Source organism: Oncorhynchus kisutch, linkage group LG20 (assembly GCF_002021735.2).
Source record: "Oncorhynchus kisutch isolate 150728-3 linkage group LG20, Okis_V2, whole genome shotgun sequence".
Classification (NCBI taxonomy): domain Eukaryota; kingdom Metazoa; phylum Chordata; class Actinopteri; order Salmoniformes; family Salmonidae; genus Oncorhynchus; species Oncorhynchus kisutch.
The window spans coordinates 30,459,583-30,481,326 of NC_034193.2; the positions used below are offsets into that span (position 1 = coordinate 30,459,583).

A 21,744-nucleotide genomic window follows, 5' to 3' on the forward strand; every position below is an offset into this window, starting at 1 on the left:
TTCTTACAGAATAACGAAACAAATCTAACCCCATAGAATATTTCTTAAATCTTACAATAAAGCCGTTGTTCTCAATACAGTACACATATGAGGAAGCAATTTGTTTTTGCCTTTGTCACGCGACTGTTTCACATAAATGGTCAATGAATTATTGTAACTGGTGAGACAACCGGTTTGTAGAGCTTTCGATCAAGGTGCATTCCATCACAGAAATGAACAGTATATAAGCCTAGTGTCCAATTGTACCACATACATGAGAGGGTGAATCCACAGAAATAGGTGAGCTCATCAATACAACATGTAACATATGCGTAAAATACATTTTAAGGATGGGATAATAATATTAATGGTTTCTGACGAATATGGTAAAAATGATTATCATCTTTTCTCATAGATTTGAATGATCTTGGCCAAGGAGCTAGTGACAATGGGGAACCAAACCATGCTTTTGGTGCTGCTTTTGTTGATGATGAGTAAGTATTGTCTCTTCTCAATATGACGCTGATGAGAAAAGCTGGTGTTGAATTGCACACGTTTTCCTTTGTCCCCACTTCAATTTAGTCTATAAGGCTATAAAACCAACTTATTTTTCCATATTCATTTCCCTTGCGTAAACATTTTCTTTGGTATCTCAACAGGTAGGGTGACCAATGCTGTTTCTGGTAAGTTTACCATGTCCAATAACTGATTTCAACCCCAAAACCCCAAATTGTTTGTCAGCAAAACAAACAATTCCCTTTAAAGGATAGTTTCTCAAAATGACGATCTAATCGTAATTGTTTCCTTACCTTGAGTGGAGTTATGCGACTGTATTATATTTTTAATACAAGCTCTATGGAATGCCCTGTGAAGTAAACTATTCCTACAATGTCATAGTTTACTTCATGTATGAATAGTCACCCTAAAATAGCTCACACACTTCGATTCAATTTATATTGAAACAATATCACTCAAGAACATCTGTGTTTGACTTTGAATTAAATGTTTTGGAACATAACTGTGTTTAATCATTTTAAAACTCATGTAAGAAAACAATTAAGATTAAGTGAAAATATGCTTCAGTAAGAGAACGTTGTTCTGAATGTGCATAATGCTGTCTGCACACTTCGTAATTGTCATTGTTTTATTTTATTTGACAAAAATCCATTATGACAAGGTGTAGACAATGCATGTGATAAGAGTAAATACTTGGTCTGTAGATAATTAGAATGTGACAAGTGTCACTGATCAAAACTATATTTATTAATTTATACTCCGGTGGAATGACTGTAGACCGTTGCTGCGACTGTTGGTTTCCTTGTCGTGGTTACTGGGCTGGTACAGCAACAAGACCAAATCTATCTGTGACGAGACAGTGCCGGAGTTCTAAAATCCTCAGAATGAACTACTTTTATTTAGTCACACTCACAGCCATAAGCTATTTTCTGTATGCTCGCTATTACTTTGTAAATAATAATACTTTTATTTTCCTGTAAAATGAAGACTTTATCAGCTATACTTAGGTCATTATTTGAACTGGCTAGCCAGCTAACTTTAGCTAGATGACATGTTTTGTATTTTATTATGGATCCCCATTGGGGTCCAACAATATTAAGGATATAAAGAAACCAAAACATTGTTTAGAAAGTTGCTTTTAGTTGCCTTGCCAGCTAGTATAGGTTGACATATGGGTTTATTGGTGTTAAAATAGAGCAAGCATGCTATTTGAAGCTCTGGGCTGCTGATGCCATTCAGACTGTCACTTTGTGTTTATACTTTTTCACAATGACAACGACAAGTTTGATGTCAGATGACAATAGAATGTTCATGATGTCACCACGACACCTGTCTACAGACATGTCGATAGGCCAAATGTAAACCAGCCAAAAAGGTAGAGCAAATGTTTCAGTGCCCCATGCTATCATCGGTGGTCTCTTTGATTGAACTCTAGCTCAGTGTTGCATGTGCAATAGCTTGAACGTTAAAAAAATGTTATTATGAACTCAAAACATAGTTAAAATTATAATTTTGATCTCATGGATGATGCATAGCTTTGTCTATTAATTTGAGTGTGGTTACATTTCTCCAGCCCCATCCCTCAACTTTTTACCAAAACAGTGCCGGGGTGTCCACTGTTGTTGTTTGAACAGCAGATTGTATAATATCACACAACAATACTTAGCATTCGAACTATCCACTGAAAAGATTATTGCCAAAGGTGTTTATTTGTTATAGCAGGTGTTCATTCAATGGTATTAAATGTCCCCTGACAATGACCTGCAATGCTTTTGTTTACTTGCCAACCTTCATTGCCCTCTTGGCAAAAGAAGTCTGCAAATATTTTGTTTGCCCAACACATTCGGCCAGGTTGCTCTTGTCAAAGATACTGTATTTTAATCTCAACGATTAGAAATAACCCATTAAAAGAACCTGCATCACTCCGCATGACACACCCCTTGTTGTGACACATTCCTAATCTTGCCAGAAACATAGCTGAAAGACTGCCAATAAGGTATGACTTCCTAGAAACATATGTGCTTTCAGGTGATTTGTGGGAGAGTACAATGCAGGACAGTACAAGTATTCAGAGCCCTTGACCTTTTCCACATTTTGTTGCCTTACAGCCTTCTACTTAAATGGAATTTAAAAAAAAAATATCCTCATCAATCTATACACAAAACCCCATAATGACAAAGCAAAAAGTAACAAAAATACCTTATTTACATAAGTATTCAGATCCTTTGCTATGGGATTTGAAAATTGAGTTCAAGTGCATCCTGTTTCCATTGATCATCCTTGAGATGTTTCTACAACTTGATTGGAGTCCACCTGTGGCAAATTCAATTTATTGGACATGATTTGGAAAAGCACATAGCTGTCTATATAAGGTCCCACAGTCGACAGTGCATGTCAGCGTCAAAGCCAAGCCATTGGGTAGAAGGAATTGTCCTTCGAGCTCTGAGACAGGATTGTGTCAAGGCACAGATCTGAGGAAGGGTACAAAAATATTTATGGAGCGTTGAAGGTCCCCAAGAACACAGTGGCCTCCATAATTCTCCAAGTTGGCTGTCATGTGCCTCATTACCTGATCGAACATCTCTGGAGACCTGAAAATAGCGAATCCTAAAAGGAGTGAATCCTCACCACTCAGCGGAGCCTCATTCGGCAGCGAAACAATTCATTCAGCCTCATTTACTGACTTTTTAAAACCATAGCTGATATGGCTGACTTGCTTAAACAAATGGCGTTTCTACTGACTCCTTGTGGATTTGTGTCAGTCGCTAACGTTATTGTCCTTCAGTAACAACGAACACCATGAGTTTTGACTTTTGAACCATACAAACATTAATACATTTATGTATGGGTCTATTACTTGATAAAAATATTTGAATGGGAAGAGACTGTCACTGGCAGACATGGTTACAGACCCAACAACTTTATATCGTGTCCCGTCCTCGTGTAGAAAAGCACATGAGATAAATTATGCAGCAGCATTGCAATACATTTTTGGACTCGTTGTTATAAGGGCACAAGGCGAGACCCAGATGCAGACACAGGAGGCAGATGGTTATAGTCCAGGATGTTTATTAACAATGCAAAAGGGGTAGGCAAGAGAATGGCCGTGGACAGGCAAAAGGTCAAAACCAGTTCAGAGTTCCAGAGGTACAGAATGGCAGGAATGGATCCAGAAAACAGGCAAAGGTCAAAACCGGGAGGACTAGTAGAAGAGAATAGAGAAGCAGGAGCACAGGAAAAACCACGCTGGTTGACTTGAACATACAAGACAAACTGGCACAGAGAGACAGGAAACACAGGGATAAATACTCCAAGGAAATATGCGACACCTGGAGGGAGTGGAGACAATCACAAGGACAGGTGAAACAGATCAGGGTGTGACAGTTGTGCTGTGCTCACTTGAACAGGAAGGTGGAGCGGTGGTCCTTCTTGTAGGCAAGTTTTGTCATCAAAGGTGCTTTCAAGACTACTGGGAACCTTGAAAAAAATAAGGTTGAATCATGACGTCAGTGATCTTCAGATCGGAGCTCTAGAAAGAGGCCGAGTTCCCGACTTGGAATTCCGAGTTGGATTACAGTTCAAAACATATTTTCCCTGTCGGAGCTAGTTTTTTTCCCCAGAGTTCCCAGTTGTCTTTAGCTCACTGAAGTCTGAGATTCTCCAGTTCCTAGTTCCCAGTTGTTTTAAATGCTACTGAAGTCATGCTGGATTGACAGCATGGCCAATGTATTCAACCTTTTCTGGCCCATGGTGTGTTGTGAGGTTATTTCTATCCTTTTAAGCTTGGAAATAAGACCAATTCAGACAGCTGTTTTAAATCCTTAAACCCAGATTTGGACCACACACCCTCTCCACCAAATAACAGGTAGGAGAATCAAAATAGTAATTGCTATGCAACGCTTGCAGTTAGCCACTGATTCCTTCCAAACCACTCATTGTTGAATTTGCGATTTCCAACTTTGTCACACCTTGACCTTAGAGATCCTTTTTATGTCTCTATTTTGGTTTGGTCAGGACGTGAGTTGGGGTGGGCATTCTATGTTTTGTGTTCTATGTTTTCTATTTCTTTGTGTTTGGCCGGGTATTTGGCCGGAGATTGACTCTTTTTTTTAATGGGAGGTTGACTCTTTTTTTTTATGGCACTTTTCCGTTGAGCTTCACGGTTTGGTATTGTTTTGTCGGCGTCATTTTGATAAATTAGAAGAAAATGCACCGTGGTCCTCTCCTTTCATCAGCTGTGACAGACTTGTTGTGTAATGTTTATGTCGAATGGCCGATGAGCACCTACACCTTTTATCTATAATTAAAATTCATATGACAAGGATTGAAGAGGACTTGGCAGTAGATTGTCGACGTGATTCATGATGATGACTGCTTGTCTAGCTTTCTAGCCTAGATTTTGAAAGTTACATGATCAGTCCATTCAAAACTACGGTAGATCTAATGTGAATTGAGGTCATTTTTATCTGTGGCCAATGAGGCTTCTTGGATGGGCACTAATGATAATCTATGGCAGCACCCAAGGGGGCTTGAACTGCCTAGCTCTCCCTGTAAATTCTGCGGTGATGTAGTGTCCCCATGAGTGACTGAACACGGTGGAACTAGAGAAGATTACCAAACCCTACGCTCTCCATATTCATCTGGCTGCCCCTCCACCACTGAAAGCACTGAGCGAGGCTAAAACACCTGCATTTTGAAGCTGTTTTACGTACTTTAAGAATGAGGCCATGTTTATATGTAGCTTTATTAAGTCACATACATTTTTTTTTACATCGTTTGCAAACTGATATGTGACTTGAATTAATGCCACAATAACATGCAAAACCAGCACACACAAAACATATTTGCATATCTTAGCAGTCACAATTGTGATCATTGGGACATACAGTGTCTCTAACTTGTTATACGTATTTAATCATGGTAGATTTTTCATTCTACAGCAGAAAGTATTCAAGACCCCTTTACTTTTTCAAAATGTTGTTATGTTACAGCCTTATTCTAAAATATATATATTTTTTAATCCTCAGCAATCTACACACAACACCCCATAATGACATAGCAAAAACAGGTTTTTAGACATTTTTTATTAAGAATAAAAAACAGATACCTTATTTACATAAGTATTCAGACACTTTGCTATGAGACTCAAAATTGAGCTGTTTGAGATGTTTGAAATGTTTCTACAACTTGATTGGTGTCCACCTGTAGTAAATTCAATTGATTTGGCATGATTTGGAAAGGCACACAACTATCCATTAAAGGTCCCACATTTGACAAGCCATGAGGTCGAAGGAATTGTCCGTAGAGCTCCGAGACAGGATTATGTCAAGTTATAAACCTGGTTGGTATGTGTAGCGATTTTCCTCCTCTTCTGAGGAGGAGTAGGAAATATCGGACCAATGTGCAGCGTGGTAAGTGTCCATGCTGTTTATTATAACCGGAACACTGAAACAAAAAACAAAAGTGGAACAAAACGCAACAGTTCTGTCAGGTACTCACACAAAACAGAAAACATAGAATACCCACCCACCCACATCACACCCTGACCAAACTAAAATTAGAAACATACAAAGCAATCTACGGTCAGAGCGTGACAGTACGCCCCCCCCCCCCCCCCCCAAAGGTGCGGACTCCGGCCGCAAAACCTAAACCCATAGGGGAGGGTCTGGGTGGGCATCTGTCCGCGGTGGAGGCTCTGGCGGGGGACGTGGCCCCCACTCCACCATAGTCTTGACCCACTTAAGTGGCGCATTTGGAGCGGCGACCTTCGCCGCCGCCCTCGGACTGGGGACCGGGGGCCCCGAATAGACGGGAGACTCCGGCAGCGTCGGACAGGCGGGAGACTCTGGAAGCGCCGGACAGGCGGGAGAACCTGGAGGGAGGAGACGGAGAGACAGCCTGGTGCGTGGGGCTGCCACAGGACCTGAGGAGACCTACAGGAGGCCTGGTGCGTGGAGGAGGCACCGGATGGACCGGGCTGTGGAGGAGCACTGGAGCTCTGGTGCGCAGCCTTGGCACCACTCCTCCAGGCTGGATGACCACTTTAGCCCGGACCATGGCACTTGCGGGGGGCTGGTCTATAGCGCACCGGGCTATGAGCGTGTACTGGCGACACAGTGCGCTTGACCGCATAACACGGTGCCTGACCAGTACTGCGCTTCTTCCGGTAAGCACGGGGAGTTGGCTCAGGTCTATCGCCTGACTCCACCAATCTCCCCGTGTGCCTCCCCCCAAAATGTTTTGGGGCTGCCTCTCGTGCCTGTTGCGCTGCCTTACCTCATACCGCCGCCGCTCAGCTTTTACTGCCTCCAGTTCTTCTTTGGGGCGGAGATATTCCCCAGCCTGTGCCCAGGGTCCCTTGCTGTCCAATATCTCCTCCCAAGTCCAGGAGTCCAGAACCCTCTGCTCCTGGTTACCACGCTGCATGGTCCTTTTGTGGTGGGTGATTCTGTAGCGATTTTCCTCCTCTTCTGAGGAGGAGTAGGAAATATCGGACCAATGTGCAGCGTTGAAATCAAATCAAATTGTATTTGTCACAACGCGCTGAATACAACAACCTTACCCTGAAATTCTTACCAACAATGCAGTTCAAGAAATAGAGTTAAAACCTCTTAAGGATCGGACCCTTTTTTTCAATTTTCATGGTACAATAGCGTGGCATTTTTTCACTGTAATAGCTACTGTAAATTGGACACTGCAGTTACAGTATATTAACAATAATTTAATGTAGATAGTTGGGTGGACATTAGATTAATCTTTGACAATTTTTTGGGCCTTCCTCTGACACTGCCTAGTATATACAGTAGGTCCTGGATGGCAGGAAGCTTGGCCCCAGTTATGTACTAGTCATACGCACTACCCTCTGTTGTGCCTTACGATCGGATTGCCAAGCAGTTGCCACACCAGGCAGTGACGCAATCGGTCAGGATGCACTTGATGGTGTAGCTGTAGAACTTTGAGGATCTGGGGACCTGTGCCAAATCTTTTCAGTCTTCTGAGTGGAAAAATGTGTTGTCGTGCCCTCTTCACGACTGTCTTGGTGTGTTTTGACCATGATAGTTTGTTGGTGATGTGGACACCAAGAAACTTGAAACTCTCGACCTGCTCCACTACAGCCCCATCGATGTTAATGGTGGCCTCTTCGGCCCTTCTTTTTCCTGTAGTCCACAATCAGCTCCTTTGTCTTTCTCACATTGAGGGAGAGGTTGTTGTCCTGGCAGTGTCTCTGACCACCTCACTATAGGTTGTCTCATCGTTGTACCACTGTTGTGTCGTCAGCAAACGTAATGATGGTGTTGGAGTCATGCTTGGCCACGCAGTCGTTGGTGAACAGGGAGCACAGGAGAGGACTAAGCACGCACCCCTGAGGGGCGCCAGTGTTGAGGATCAGCGTGGAAGATGTGTTGTTGACTACCCTTTTTATTTTATTTTTTAAAATTTATTTTACCTTTATTTAACCAGGTAGGCAAGTTGAGAACAAGTTCTCATTTACAATTGCGACCTGGCCAAGATAAAGCAAAGCAGTTCGACAGATACAACGACACAGAGTTACACATGGAGTAAAACAAACATACAGTCAATAATACAGTATAAACAAGTCTATATACAATGTGAGCAAATGAGGTGAGAAGGGAGGTAAAGGCAAAAAAGGCAAAGTAAATACCACCTGGCAGCAGCCAGAATCCAGTTGCAGAGGGAGTTTAGTCCCTGGGTCCCTGGGTCCCTGGGTCGTTAGTCCCTGGGTCCTTAGCTTAGTGATGAGCTTTGAGGGCACCATGGTGTTGAACGCTGAGCTGTATTCAATGAACAGCATTCTCACACAGGTGTTCCTTTTGTCCAAGTCGGAAAGGGCAGTGGGGAGTGCGATTGAGATTGTGTGGGTCTAGGGTTTCTGAGATGATGGTGTTGATGTGAGTCATAGCCAGCCTTTCAAAGCACTAAATGACTACCAACGTGAGTGCTACGGGGCAGTAGTCATTTAGGAAGGTTACCTTTGCTTTCTTGGGCACAGGGACTGTAATGGTCTGCTTGAAACAATATAGGTATTACAGACTCGGTCAGGGAGAGGTTGAAAATGTCAATGAAGACACTTGGTCCTCGCATGCTCTGTGTAATCGTCCTGGTAATCCATCTGGCCCTGCGGCCTTGTGTTTGTTGACCTGTTTAAAGGTCTTGCTCACATCGGCTATGGAGAGCATGATCACACAGTCGTCTGGAACAGCTGGTGCTCTCATGCATGCTTCAGTGTTGCTTGACTCGAAGCTTCAAAGGCATTTAGCTCGTCTGGTAGGCAGATGTTTTTGTAGTCCATAATAGTTTGCAAGCCCTGCTACATCCGACGAGTGTCAGAGTCAGTGTAGTAGGATTCAATCTTAGTCCTGTATTGACGCTTTGCCTGTTTGATGGTTTGTCTGAGGGCATAACGGGATTTCTTATAAGGGTTAGAATTAGTGTCCCGCTCTTTGAATGCGGCAGCTCTAGCCTTTAGCTTGGTGCAGATGTTGCCTGTATGGCTTCTGGTTGGGATATGTATGTACAGTCACTGTGGGGACAACGTCGTCAATGCACTTATTGATGAAGCCGGTGACTGAAGTGTTATACTTCTCAATGCCGTTGGATGAATCCCGGAACATATTCCAGTCTCTGCTAGCAAAACCGTCCTGTAGCGTAGCATCCGCGTCATCTGACAACTTCTGTATTGAGCAAGTCACTGTTATTTCCTGCTTTAGTTTTTGCTTGTAAGCAGGAATCAGGAGGATATAATTATGGTCAGATCTGCCAAATGGAGGGCGAGGGAGAGCTTTGTATGCGTCTCTGTGTGTGGCGTAATGGTGGTCTAGAGTTTTTTTCCCCTCTGGTTGCACATGTGATATGCTGGTAGAAATTAGGTAAAAAGGATTTAAATTTGCATGCATTAAAGTCCCCGGCCACTAGGAGTGCCGCTTCTTGATGATCATTTTCTTGTTTGCTTTCGGCCTTATACAGCTCGCTGAGTGTGATCTTAGTGCCAGCATCAGTTTGTGGTGGTAAATAGACAGCTACGAATAATATACAGTCCCAGTCAAAAGTTTGGACACACCTACTCATTCCAGAGCTTTTCTTTATTTTTTACTATTTTCTACATTGTAGAATAATAGTGAAGAATTCAAAACGATTAAATAACACATATGAAATCATGTAGTAACCAAAAAAGTGTTAAACAAATCGAAATATGTTTTATATTTTAGATTCTTCAAAGTAGCCATCCTTTGCCTTGATGAGAGCTTTGGGCTCTTGGCATTTTCTCAACCACCTTCATGAGGTAGTCACCTGGAATGCGTTTGAATTAACAGGTGTGCCTTGTTTAAAGTTAATTTATTGAATTTATTTCCTTCTTAATGCGTTTGAGCCAATTAGATGTGTGGTGACAAGGTACAGTGGCTTGCAAATTATTCACCCCCTTGGTATTTTTTATTTTTTTGTTGCCTTTTCAACCTGGAATTTGTCTAATTTGATTTCCACAACATGCCTACCACTTTGAAGATGCAAAGTATACATTTTTTTGTGAAATAAACAAGAAATAAGACAAAAAAAATGAAAACGAACTATTCAACCCCCCCCAAAGTCAATACTTTGTAGAGACACTTTTGCAGCAATTACAGCTGCAAGTCTCTTGGGGTATGTCTCTATAAACTTGGCACATCTAGCCACTGGGATTTCTGCCCATTCTTCAAGGCAAGACTGCTCCAGCTCCTTAAAGTTGGATGGGTTCCGCTGGTGTACAGCAATCTAAGTCATACCACAGATTCTCAATTGGATTGAAGTCTGGTCTTTGACTAGGTCATTCCAAGACATTTAAATGTTTCCCCTTAAGCCACTCAAGTGTTGCTTTAGCAGTATTCTTGAGGTTTCCCTCAAGAATTTCCCTGTATTTAGCGCCATCCATCACTTCAATTCTGACCAGTATCCCAGTCCCTGCCGATGGAAAAACATCGGCAGGGACTGGGTTTCCCGGGGTGATGAGAGGTGGTGGGTTTGCACCAGACATAGAGTTTTCCTTGATGGCTAAAAAGCTACATTTTAGTCTCATCTGACCAGAGTGCCATCTTAGATATGTTTGGGGAGTCTCCAACATGCCTTTTGGCTTATTTTTTTCCATTAAGCAATGGCATTTTTCTGGCCACACTTCCGTAAAGCCCAGGTCTGTGGAATGTACGGCTTAATGTGGTCCAATGAACAGGTACTCCAATCTCTGCAGTGGAGCTTTGCAGCTTCTTTGCAGCTTCTTCAGGGTTATCTTTGGTCTCTTTGTTGCCTCTGATTATTGCCCTCCTTGCCTGGTCCGTGAGTTTTGGCAGGTTTATTATAGTGCCATATTCAAAGTTTTGGATACTTTTTTATAACCCAATCCTGATCTGTACTTCTCCACAACTTTGTCCCTGACCTGTTTGGAGAGCTCCTTGGTCTTCATGGTGCCGCTTGCTTGGTGGTGCCCCTTGCTTTGTGAGGTTGCAGACTCTGGGGCCTTTCAGGACAGGTGTAGATATACTGAGATCATGTGACAGATCATGTGACACTTATATTGGACACATGTGGACTCTTGAAGGTAATTGGTTGCCCCAGATCTTACTTAGGGGCTTCATAGCAAAGGGGGTGAATACATATGCACTCATCACTTTTCTATTTCATTTAAACAACATTTTTTGGAAACAAGTTCTTTTTTTGCATTTCACTTCACCAATTTGGACTATTTTGTGTATGTTCATTACATGAAATCCAAGTCAAAATCTATTTAAATTACAGGTTGTAATGCAACAATATAGGAAAAACGCCACGGGGGATAGATACTTTTGCAAGGCACTGTAGGGGTGGTATACAGAAGATATCCCTATTTGGTATAATAACAAGTTCATATTATGACAAGAAGAGCTCAAATAAGCAAAGACAGTCCATCATCACTTGAAAACATGGTCAGTCAGTCAATGCGGAAAATTTCAAGAACTTTGAAAGTTTCTTAATGTGCAGTGGCAAAAAACATTAAGCGCTGTGATGAAACTGGCTCTCATGAGGACTGCCACAGGAAAGGAAGACCCAGAGTTACCTCTGCTGTAGAGGATAAGTTCATTAGTTACCAGCCTCAGAAAATGTAGCCCAAATAAATGCTTCACGGAGTTCAAGTGACAGACACATCTCAACATCAACTATTCAGAAGAGACTGTGTGAATCAGGCCTTCATGGTCAAATTGTTGCAAAGAAACCACTACTAAAGGACACCTATAAGAAGAAGAGACTTGCTTGGGCCAAGAAACACGGGCAATGGACATTAGACAGTTGGAAATCTGTTGTTGGGTCTGATGAGTCCAAATCTGAGATTTTTGGTTCCAACCGCTGTGTTTTTGTGATGCGGAGTAGGTGAACAGATGATCTCTGTGTGCTTCCCACCATGAAGCATGGAGGAGGAGGTGTGATGGTTTGGGCATTCTTTGCTGTGACGCTGTTGGTGATTTATTTTGAATTGAAGGCACATCATTCTGCAGCGATACGCATCCTGTCTGGATTGTGCTTAGTGGGACTATCATTTGTGTTTCAACAGTACAATGACCCAACACATCTCCAGGCTTTGTATGGTCTGTTTAACCAAGAAGGAGAGTGAGGGAGTGCTGTATCAGATGAGCTGACCTCCACAATCGCCTGACCTCAATCCAATTGAGATGGTTTGGAATGAGATGTACAGCAGAGTGAATGAAAAGCAGCCAACAAGTGCTCAGCATATGTGGGAACTCCTTTAAGACGGTTGGAAAAGCATTCCAGGTGAAGCTGGTTGAGAGAATGCCAAGAGTGTGCAACGGTGTCTTCAAGGCAAAATGTGACTACTTTGAAGAATCTATCATCTATTTTTTAATTTGTTTAACACTTTATTGGTTACTATAATATAGAACGGAGATATCAAATTGATGTCCCAGTGATTGCACGTTGGCCAATAGAACAGAAGGGTAGAGGCAGTTTACCCACTTGCCAAAGAATTCTCACAATGCACCCTGATCTCCGCCCCCTGTATTTCCATATTTTCTTCTTGGAAATTACAGGGATTTGGACCTGGTCTTGGGGATGCAATATATCCTTTGCGTTGGACTCATTAAAGAAAAAATCTTTGTCCAGTTCGAGGTGAGTAATTGCTGTTCTGATATCTAGAAGCTCTTTTCGGTCATAAGAGACGGTAGCAGCAACATTATGTACAAAAGAAGTTACAAACAATGCGAAAAAAAAAAAAAATGCACAGTTGGTTGGGAGCCCGTAAAACGGCAGCCATTCCCTCCGGGTCGATTATTCAAATACAGCACCCGATCTGCCAGTCACATTGTATTAAATGTCCCCAAACACATCCCTGGGTCATTCTTCTTTTCAGTTCATAACAGACAGGGCTGTTGTGGTGACCGTATTACCGCCACTCCGGCGGTCACGAGTCACGAAGGCAGTCAAATTTCATATGACCATTTAGTCACTGTCCCACCCTGACCTTAGTATTCTTTGTTTTATTTATTATTTTGGTTTGGTCAGGGTGTGACAAGGGTGATATGTGTTTTGTCGTGTCTAGGCTTTTTGTATGTCATCTACAAGACTCTGCTAGGTAAAGTAGGAGACCCAGGTAGGAGACCTGAGCCAACTCCTCGTGCTTACCGTGGGGAGCGTGTAACTGGTCAGGCACCGTGTTATGCAGAGATGCTCACGGTGCGTCTCCACGGTCCAGTGTAAAGTCCCCCCTTATCTCAGCTCGCTGGTCACCATAGCATCTCCCACCTGTAGCACACGCTCCAGCAGGTATATCTCTCTAGTCAACCCCAAAACCAATTCTTTCTTTGGCCGACTCTCCTTCCAGTTCTCTGCTCCCAATGACTGGAACGAACTACAAAAATCCTTGAAACTGGAAACACTTATCTCCCTCACTACCTTTAAGCACCAACTGTCAGAGCAGCTCACAGATTACTGCACCTGTACATAGCCCACCTATAATTTAGCCCAAACAACTACCCTCTTTCCCTACTGTATTTAATTTATTTATTTTGCTCCTTTGCACCCCATTATTTTTATTTCTACTTTGCACATTCTTCCACTGCAAATCTACCATTCCAGTGTTTTACTTGCTATTTTGTATTTACTTTGCCACATGGCCTTTTTTTTGCCTTTACCTCCCTTATCTCACCTCATTTGCTCACATCGTATATAGACTTGTTTATACTGTATTATTGACTGTATGTTTGTTTTACTCCATGTGTAACTCTGTGTCGTTGTATGTGTCGAACTGCTTTGCTTTATCTTGGCCAGGTCGCAATTGTAAATGAGAACTTGTTCTCAACTTGCCTACCTGGTTAAATAATGGTATTGTTGTCTCTGATTGGGAACCATATTTAGGCAGCCATATTCTTTGGGTAATTTGTGGGTTATTGTCTTTGTTTAGCTGCCTGTGTCTGCTCTCATTATATATAGCTTCACGTTAGTTTTATTGTTTTGTATAGTTTAAGTGTTTATCGTTCATTAAAAGATATGTATTCTCATCATGCTGCGCCTTGGTCTCCTCGTTACCATGAACGTGACAGTCACAGTAATTAGGCTTCTCCATGCTCTGACTCTGCTGATGGTCATTAGTAGTCTACCAAACTTGCTAACTGCCTGGTACTCAGCACTATATTGTCCCTCTAATCACTCTATCATTATTGAAAATGTAATCGAAAATCAAATCAAACACTTCACGAGAGCCCATTATGCAATTGCGCAAGAAAACAGTGATGGCTATTAAAAAGAGGAGGATTCCCATCAGCTTTCTTTTGGAAAGGCCTACTATATTTTTTTCTCAACTTTCCTAATATTGAGCACATTGCTTATCTTTACAACAGGAGTATAGCCTACCTGGCTGTCATGAAAATGAACCACGGGAAAAGCGTCCTCCATTTTCTATTTAAATGCATAGATGACATGTATTTTCTTCCCCTGCCCCTGTTTTAAGACCGGTGCATAATAATGATCCATTCTAAATCAAAACAAATGTCATATATATTATTTGGTACATGTAAAGACAAGATTAAATCAAGAATAGTCTGATGGGTGACAATATTAGCCTATCACTTGTGAATAAAATATTGAATGATGCCCAGCGTAAGGCAAGAAACAATTTGTTCCAACTTTGTCTAATCATAGTCGCACACCTCATGTAGCCTAGCCCATAGGCCTATACGTTTTGCTAAGGTTTGTTTCACAACTAAAGTGGCCAAATAACATTAACCCCCTTTATAAGGGGTGTAGAGCCTAACTGGAATACATAAGCAGCACGTGAGTTTCAAGTTTGGGGAACATTCGCACACATACTGCGTGTAATTGCCTAATAGTTTATCAACATTTAAACTAACGGTTCTGATATTTTCCATCAGCCACATTGCGAAGGGAAAAAAATGCTAGTGGTTGTATTAGTTTGGGCTCTATCGCATCCCAGAACTGTCCCAGACTATGTTTGGAATATTTGTTTCCTCGCACAGAATAGAATAGGTTAACTTTTGTACTGTGGGGGATAGTAGATTGATATAGGCTTGTGTTTTTGTTGTTCGTTAGGCCTACACATCTTGTTGGCTGACAAAAAGTAAATGTGGACAGTTCTTCCAATATCTTCAATATGCACTTCGGAATTGGATAAGGACTTCTGCAGTTGCGTCCCCGACGTGTCTTGGGGTGGTTCATTTCTTTACTATCAAATGAGGAGTGACAAACTTATCACACAAGTCATAACTGAAACTAAATCTTTATTCACTTATTAATTAGGGAGCAGGTAAATACAGCACGCACATACAAAGTGAATCGATTGAGTTCTCTGCGATAATGTGGGCTGGTCGACAAATAACCCTCAGATGATTCGTTGAGAGCCCGGAGACAAAAAATATAACACCTTTTTTATAGCAAACTACATCGACCTGAATGTTCATGACAAACAATAGATGTATGGAATGGGTCACAAGGTTAAGATTTGTAATAAAGATAATAATAATAATTCACATCAGACTGCTGTAAAGACCGTTCTCTTTGTATAGAAACCAGGGTCTGGCCCTGAGCCATCTCTCCCTGGTACCTTCCAATCAAACCGGAGCAATCTCCCTCACATTAATGGAATGTGGCCTAAGGCATCGTAAATCTACTGTCAGCATTAAACCCCCAGAGGCCCATTCTAGGTAGAACACACACAGATGAGTGTTCTAAGAACCCCCTATTATGTTGCATTAAACAACCATTTGATGCAATAACAGTATTTATAACATGATCCTGTAATTTCTCTCACAGTCGGTCTTCACTTGTAGACTGTGAGAAAGACCCGATCACGTGATGGAGAGCCATGTGAGTGAGAGGTGCTTCGGATCACGTAGCACTCAGAGAGAAGGGCATAACGCAGCACTCCGGGCCAAGGGCACAATGGCCACTGGCCGAAAAAGGCATGGATTGTTTTATGGTGCATTACAAAGGGGATGCCGCCAGGAAATTTGAGGCATTAGCAAGTGCTTGTAAAATTGTGAATGTCTGTACAGTCTACGCAAAAAACAAAGCAGAGCTCATTCTTTTCAACCGACTATTTTCAAATCATGATTAGATTTGCATTATTCAGCCTTATAATGTATAAAAAAATCTAAACGTGCTTCCCGAGTGGTGCAGCGATCTAAGGCACTGCATTGCAGTGTTGCGGCATCATTGCAGCCTGGGGTTCGATCCCTAGCTGTGTGAGTCCCATAAGGTGGCGCACAATTGGCCCAGCGTCATCCATGTTAGGGGAAGGTTTGGCAAGGGGGGCTTTACTTTAGCGAGTGGGTGTTAAGAAGCATGGTTTGGCGGGTCATGTTTTGGAGGACGCACGACTCGATCTTCGCCTCTCCCGAGCCCGTTGGGGAGTTGCAGCAATGAGACAAGATCGAAATTGGATATCACAAAATTCGGGAGAAAAAGGGGGTAAAAAATCTTAACATATAGCCCAACATTTGTAGTACAACTAAAGTTACATTAATACCTCTAAATTAAGCACATAGGAGTACCTACTTCTTTGTTAACCGCTCAACACAGAATAGCCGCATGTGCGCACTCCCTCAAATTGTTGGAGAAAATATCCTTTCTATTTTATTCAACTTTGTGGAATTGTATTCTTCATACTATAAAATAATATAAAATAATGCCACGGGAATTCTAAGCAAATCTTGTCTGCTAAATGAACTAGTCTAGCCCACAGCCATTTGGCATAGCCAGATCAGGACCAAACATAAGGACAACTCAGAGTATGCTATTCTGTTCTTCTGAAATAGACTACAATTTCTTCATTTCTTTCTTTAGACCTGTCTACAGGTTTAGGCTATAGTACATGGATCTATTCATCTTTTTAAAATTGAGATGTTCCAAAGGTATGCATCAGTGGCTTGTAGACTATGTGTGGAAGCCAGTAGATGCTAAATATGTTTATGTTAATTAACGGTCAGTTATCATGAGACTGAAAGTTATTTGCTTGACAATCACCAGCTGACAAAATTTGTGACCGCCACAGCCCTAATCAGACCACAAATATGCTTATCAAAAGTACCCCATGAAAACATTATTGCCAAAAGTGTTGATTTATCATAGCAGGTGTTCATTCAATTGCCTTCTTAGGGATCGGTGTCCTGTGTATGGGACGGTTGAGCTAACGTAGGCTAATGCGATTAGCATGAAGTTATAAGTAACAAGAAAATTTCCCAAGACATAGATATCTGATATTGGCAGAAAGATTAACAAGAATTTAAGTTAACTGCACTGTCCAATTTACAGTAGCTATTGCAGTGGAAAAAGACCATGCTATCGTTTGAGGAGAGTGCACAATTTTGAACATGAAAAGTTATTCATAAACAAATTAGGCACATTTGGGCAGTATTGACACAAAATGTGGAACCAAAATGCAATGGGTCATTTTATCATTCTAAAACTTTGCACATACACTGAAATAATATATTATGGCCTCTCTCTTGCATTTCAAAGATGGTACAATTTTTTTTACTAAAGAACGGTTGATTCTTTCTTTGTATTATCTTTTACCAGATCTATTGTGTTATGTTCTCCTACATTCCTTTCACATTTCCACAAACTTCAAAGTGTTTCCTTTCAAATGGTACCAAGAATATTGCATATCCTTGCTTCAGGGCCTGTGTACAGGCAGTTAGACTTGGGTATGTCATTTTAGTCAAAAATGGAAAAAAAGGGGCGGATCCTTAAGAGGTTTTAAATGTCCCCTGACAATGAAGAGGTAATTTGCTAAATGACCTGCAATGCTTTTGTTCACTTATCAACCTACATTGCCCACCAGGAAAAGGAAGTCACAAACATTTGACTTACTGGTAATAGGTGGGCCTTCAGGTAATTTGCTATACAGTATGTGATTAGCTAGAAATATGAGGATGAGGCTACCAGGCTAAATATATGTCCTCTTTGTTGTGTGCATTGATTGTTGCCAACCAGTGAAGCCATTTCTGTTGATTGGCACATGCATTTAAAAAGTGAAAGAACCAGACTTCTGAGTGATTTAATCACACTTGAATAATTCCTCCAAATATTTCTTAGATTCCTACCAGATAAAATACAATTAGATATGCTTTGTGAAATCAAATGTAATTATATATATTTTTTATTACAATTAATAGTACTAAAATAATTGTTATCTTGGCTTATTGTTGATCCTCTTTGATGGACAGGTTATACTTTGCTGACCTGATCACTGGTTGGTGATCGAATAACTCACTTGAAATAATTGCCAGTGTGGTCAAATATGCCTGGATAATAGCTTTTTTATGACAGAGGGGCATTTTGTTCATCTCAGGACCGCTCTATCCATTTGGGGCTGGAGACACCATGAGTTCCAGATCAGATGATGGAAGTTCCCCTCTTATTCCCCTGAGCCGGCCATTTGTCTATTTTGGAAATGCGTACCAACAGATATATGTGGGTAGAAATGTACATTTATTTATCTCTGTTGTATGAAACCTGTTGTGTATTTTGAATATCTTTGTGGGCAAAACTGTATGCAATGCATTATAACTTATTTTGCTGGTCAGGTTGAATATTGGTTGTCAAATCAAGATGCCATTGTTTACCTGGATGTAATCTGGTTCTGATGTCTGTTCAACCAGTAAACCACTTTACAATCAGAATATGCTGTTAAGGTGTTGCATGCCCCCAAAAAGTATGCTGGGATGCCTCCTGGAGTTGTTAAAGATTATACAACTTGATGCTAGATGGTTCTTCACCTTAAAAGTAGTCTATGGGCCAGGAGAAACTGTAATCCATGTTTTTTGTTGTTGCTGCTACTAACTGTGTGAGCGTGTTTTATTTTTTCAATGTCCACATCATCTGAAATCAACTCAAATATGAATATTTTGTTTAATGTTACTCAAAGGTGATTTGGCCTTTAACAAAAAAACCTTACTGTGTGTGTTTTCACTTAATAGCTTGTTAGCCAAGAGCAATCATTTTGCTAGGATTGAGTGGGGAGGGGAAAACTAGCTCTTATTATAGGCAGAGAGGTTTTGAACTCTCCTTCTTATTGGTCTATTAACTGATTTACCACCTGGTGATGTCACCAGACAGACCAAAACTCCATCCCATCAAAACACGTTGAAATTTGAACTGATCTTTTCAAACAGCTCTCACACTAAGGACATTATCCGAATTTTCACAATTTCACAGTATTATTCCAACCTCAGTGTTTGGAAATGTATACAAAACACAGTTTCTCCTGATCCATAGACTACTTTCAGGGTGAGGAACCATCTAACATCAAGTTGTAAAACTACTCCTTTAAGCAATTCAAAACCTGTTCTGATATACAGTACAACTAAACAAAATAATTGTGTAATCATTTACAATTTTTCAATGAACTCATTTGATTTAAGGTTAACCACAATGGACACCTGACGTTCAACCAAGCATGGTCCAGCTACATACCATACAGATTTCCTGCACATTCCACAATAGATCTAATAGCTCCATTTTGGACCGATTTGGACAACCGAGGGAATGGTAACATCTTTTACCAGCAGTACATCAGCGGTAGTGTTCTTCAACAGGCCACACAAGATATCAATCAGTACTTCCCAAACCTGGGCTTCTCTGCTAATTTGGTCTTCATTGCTACGTGGGATAGGGTGGCCTACTTCCCCAATTCAGGAACAGTAAGACTTTTCTTGTGGCTCTATATGAAAAGTAATGCTTATTGTAAAGGCAATCGATACAACACCTGTGAAGCAATGATATGAAATAGAAATTACATGGGATTTCTTATGGTGGGCAAAATTGTTACATTATACAGTAGGCTATGTATTAAAATCTCTCTCATTTCCTTAATGTAAGGAAACCACCTTCCAAGTGGTTCTGATTGCTGGTGTCCAATCCTCTTTTGTCCTGATGAACTATGGGCAGATTGCACTAGCACAACGCAGCATTCAGGTCAGAAGAATGAATGCATACTTGTAACGGTCTATCCCAATGGGTGCTTATGTACAAAAGGTTCGATTCAGAGCTTGTATATAATTCATTGTGATTGGAGGAAACATGGGAAAGTTATTCTACTTTAAAAGTTGGTAAACGTGTTATCCCACTTAGGAGACAAGTAGGAGAAAATACCCTTGAAAGATTGAGTGCTGGAGAGAATTTTGTTGTTTACGATCCTTCAGCATCGTCCACACCCTCTTAAGCCATAGATCCACCCATGTCTTTAAGAATTCACATGTCGGCATGGCCAACCGTCAGCATGGTCAACCTCTCCATTGTCTCAGCCAATCATGGCTAGCCAGAAAGGATCCTGTCTTTCTCCCTATATAGCTCAGTGCTTTCTCCTTGGCAAAACTCAATATTTTCTGATCCCATACAAGTTTGTAATTAAGGCTCACGAAAGTTCACATTTAAGAAGGCATTTCTGCAACAACAAAAATATATATTGTCTGGTGATGTAAATTTGTTTTTTCATAATTCCATTTTTTAAATACATTTGTGTCTATTTTTTTTACTAGGCCGGCTATGACACAATCAACTCCATCCACCACTTCTCGATCCCTGGATCATTTCAAAGCAATTTTACAATGTTCAGCTCCACCAGTAACGTAAATGTTGCAGGTCGCTGGGCCTTTCGCACAGACCATGGATCAAGAGGCTGTACTTTCAATGGTGAGAACAACACAAAAAATACAAAACATAGGAGCCCCATTATTTTTGATTTGTGGTAAGAATTACTGTTCTTCTCCAAAATAGACAAACTATATTCAATCTATTTTTTTAAGTGATGGTTGCGCATCATGTTACTGAGAGACTCTGACTAGGTTTAAATTAAATTCATTACATCTTGTCCAGGCTTCTGTCCTTACCCCATAATATTGGCTGCCTGAAACATCTTCTATCACTCTTTCAGGTTCTCCTGTCCAGTTGGGTGACTCCTTCTGGAGTGACAACAGCTGCAGACAGAGGTGTTCCTGCACCAGTACAGGCGTTCAGTGCCAGAGCCAACCCTGCTCCTTTTCCCAAATCTGTCAACCCGACGCCTTCCAGTTCTCCTGCCAAACGATTGAACGCAGCACCTGCACCGTTTCCGGCGACCCCCACTACTACACCTTTGACGGAAGTGTGTTCCACTTCCAGGGCACCTGCACTTATGTCCTGTCAGAGGAGTGTGGCCATGGACTGCCCTACTACCGTGTGGAGGGAAAGAACGAAAACCGTGGTAGCACACAGGTGTCCTGGACCCGTCTGGTGAGGGTATCTGTTTACGACGTGGAGATAGAGCTGGTCAAAGGTCACCAAGCCGAAGCAAAGGTCAGTGCCGGTACACATGTAAGAGTTTCTTTGTCGCTCAAGCATGATTGGTGTTTATTACTGTTGATTTCACATTGCATTGCACATAGTTGACAAAAATGTGAACTTGCACTTCACTGAATTGTCTCTTCATAATGCTGTAGGAAGTATTATTTTTACTTGTATGATATACACTACATTACCAAAAGTATGTGGACACCTGCTCATTGAACAACCTATTCCAAAATCATGGGCATTAATATGGAGTTGGTCCCCCCTTTGCTGCTATAACAGCCTCACCTCTGCTGGGAAGGATTTTCACTAGATATTGGAACATTGCTGCGGGGACTTGCTTCCCTTCAACCAGAAGAACATTGAGGTCGGGCACTGATGCTGGGCAATTAGGCCTGGCTCACAGTCAGCGTTCCAATACATCCCAAAGGT

At 41.4% G+C, this 21,744-nt stretch overlaps 1 protein-coding gene across 2 annotated transcripts in view; it reads left to right on the plus strand.

Annotated features, from left to right (window-relative positions):
* Window positions 1–230: 230 nt before the first annotated feature.
* LOC109865180 (alpha-tectorin) overlaps window positions 231–21,744 on the plus strand; it is a 46,153-nt gene continuing 24,639 nt past the window's right edge. The window contains exons 1-8 of one of the 2 annotated variants that reach the window (XM_031799851.1): window positions 231–279; window positions 395–473; window positions 639–662; window positions 18,338–18,459; window positions 19,410–19,688; window positions 19,867–19,962; window positions 20,526–20,679; window positions 20,921–21,321. In XM_031799851.1, the coding sequence (XP_031655711.1) occupies window positions 401–473; window positions 639–662; window positions 18,338–18,459; window positions 19,410–19,688; window positions 19,867–19,962; window positions 20,526–20,679; window positions 20,921–21,321 (1,149 nt within the window). In that variant the 5' untranslated portion in view covers window positions 231–279; window positions 395–400. The remainder of the gene's footprint in view (window positions 280–394; window positions 474–638; window positions 663–18,337; window positions 18,460–19,409; window positions 19,689–19,866; window positions 19,963–20,525; window positions 20,680–20,920; window positions 21,322–21,744) is intronic. The other variant, XM_031799852.1, reaches the window with a different exon arrangement.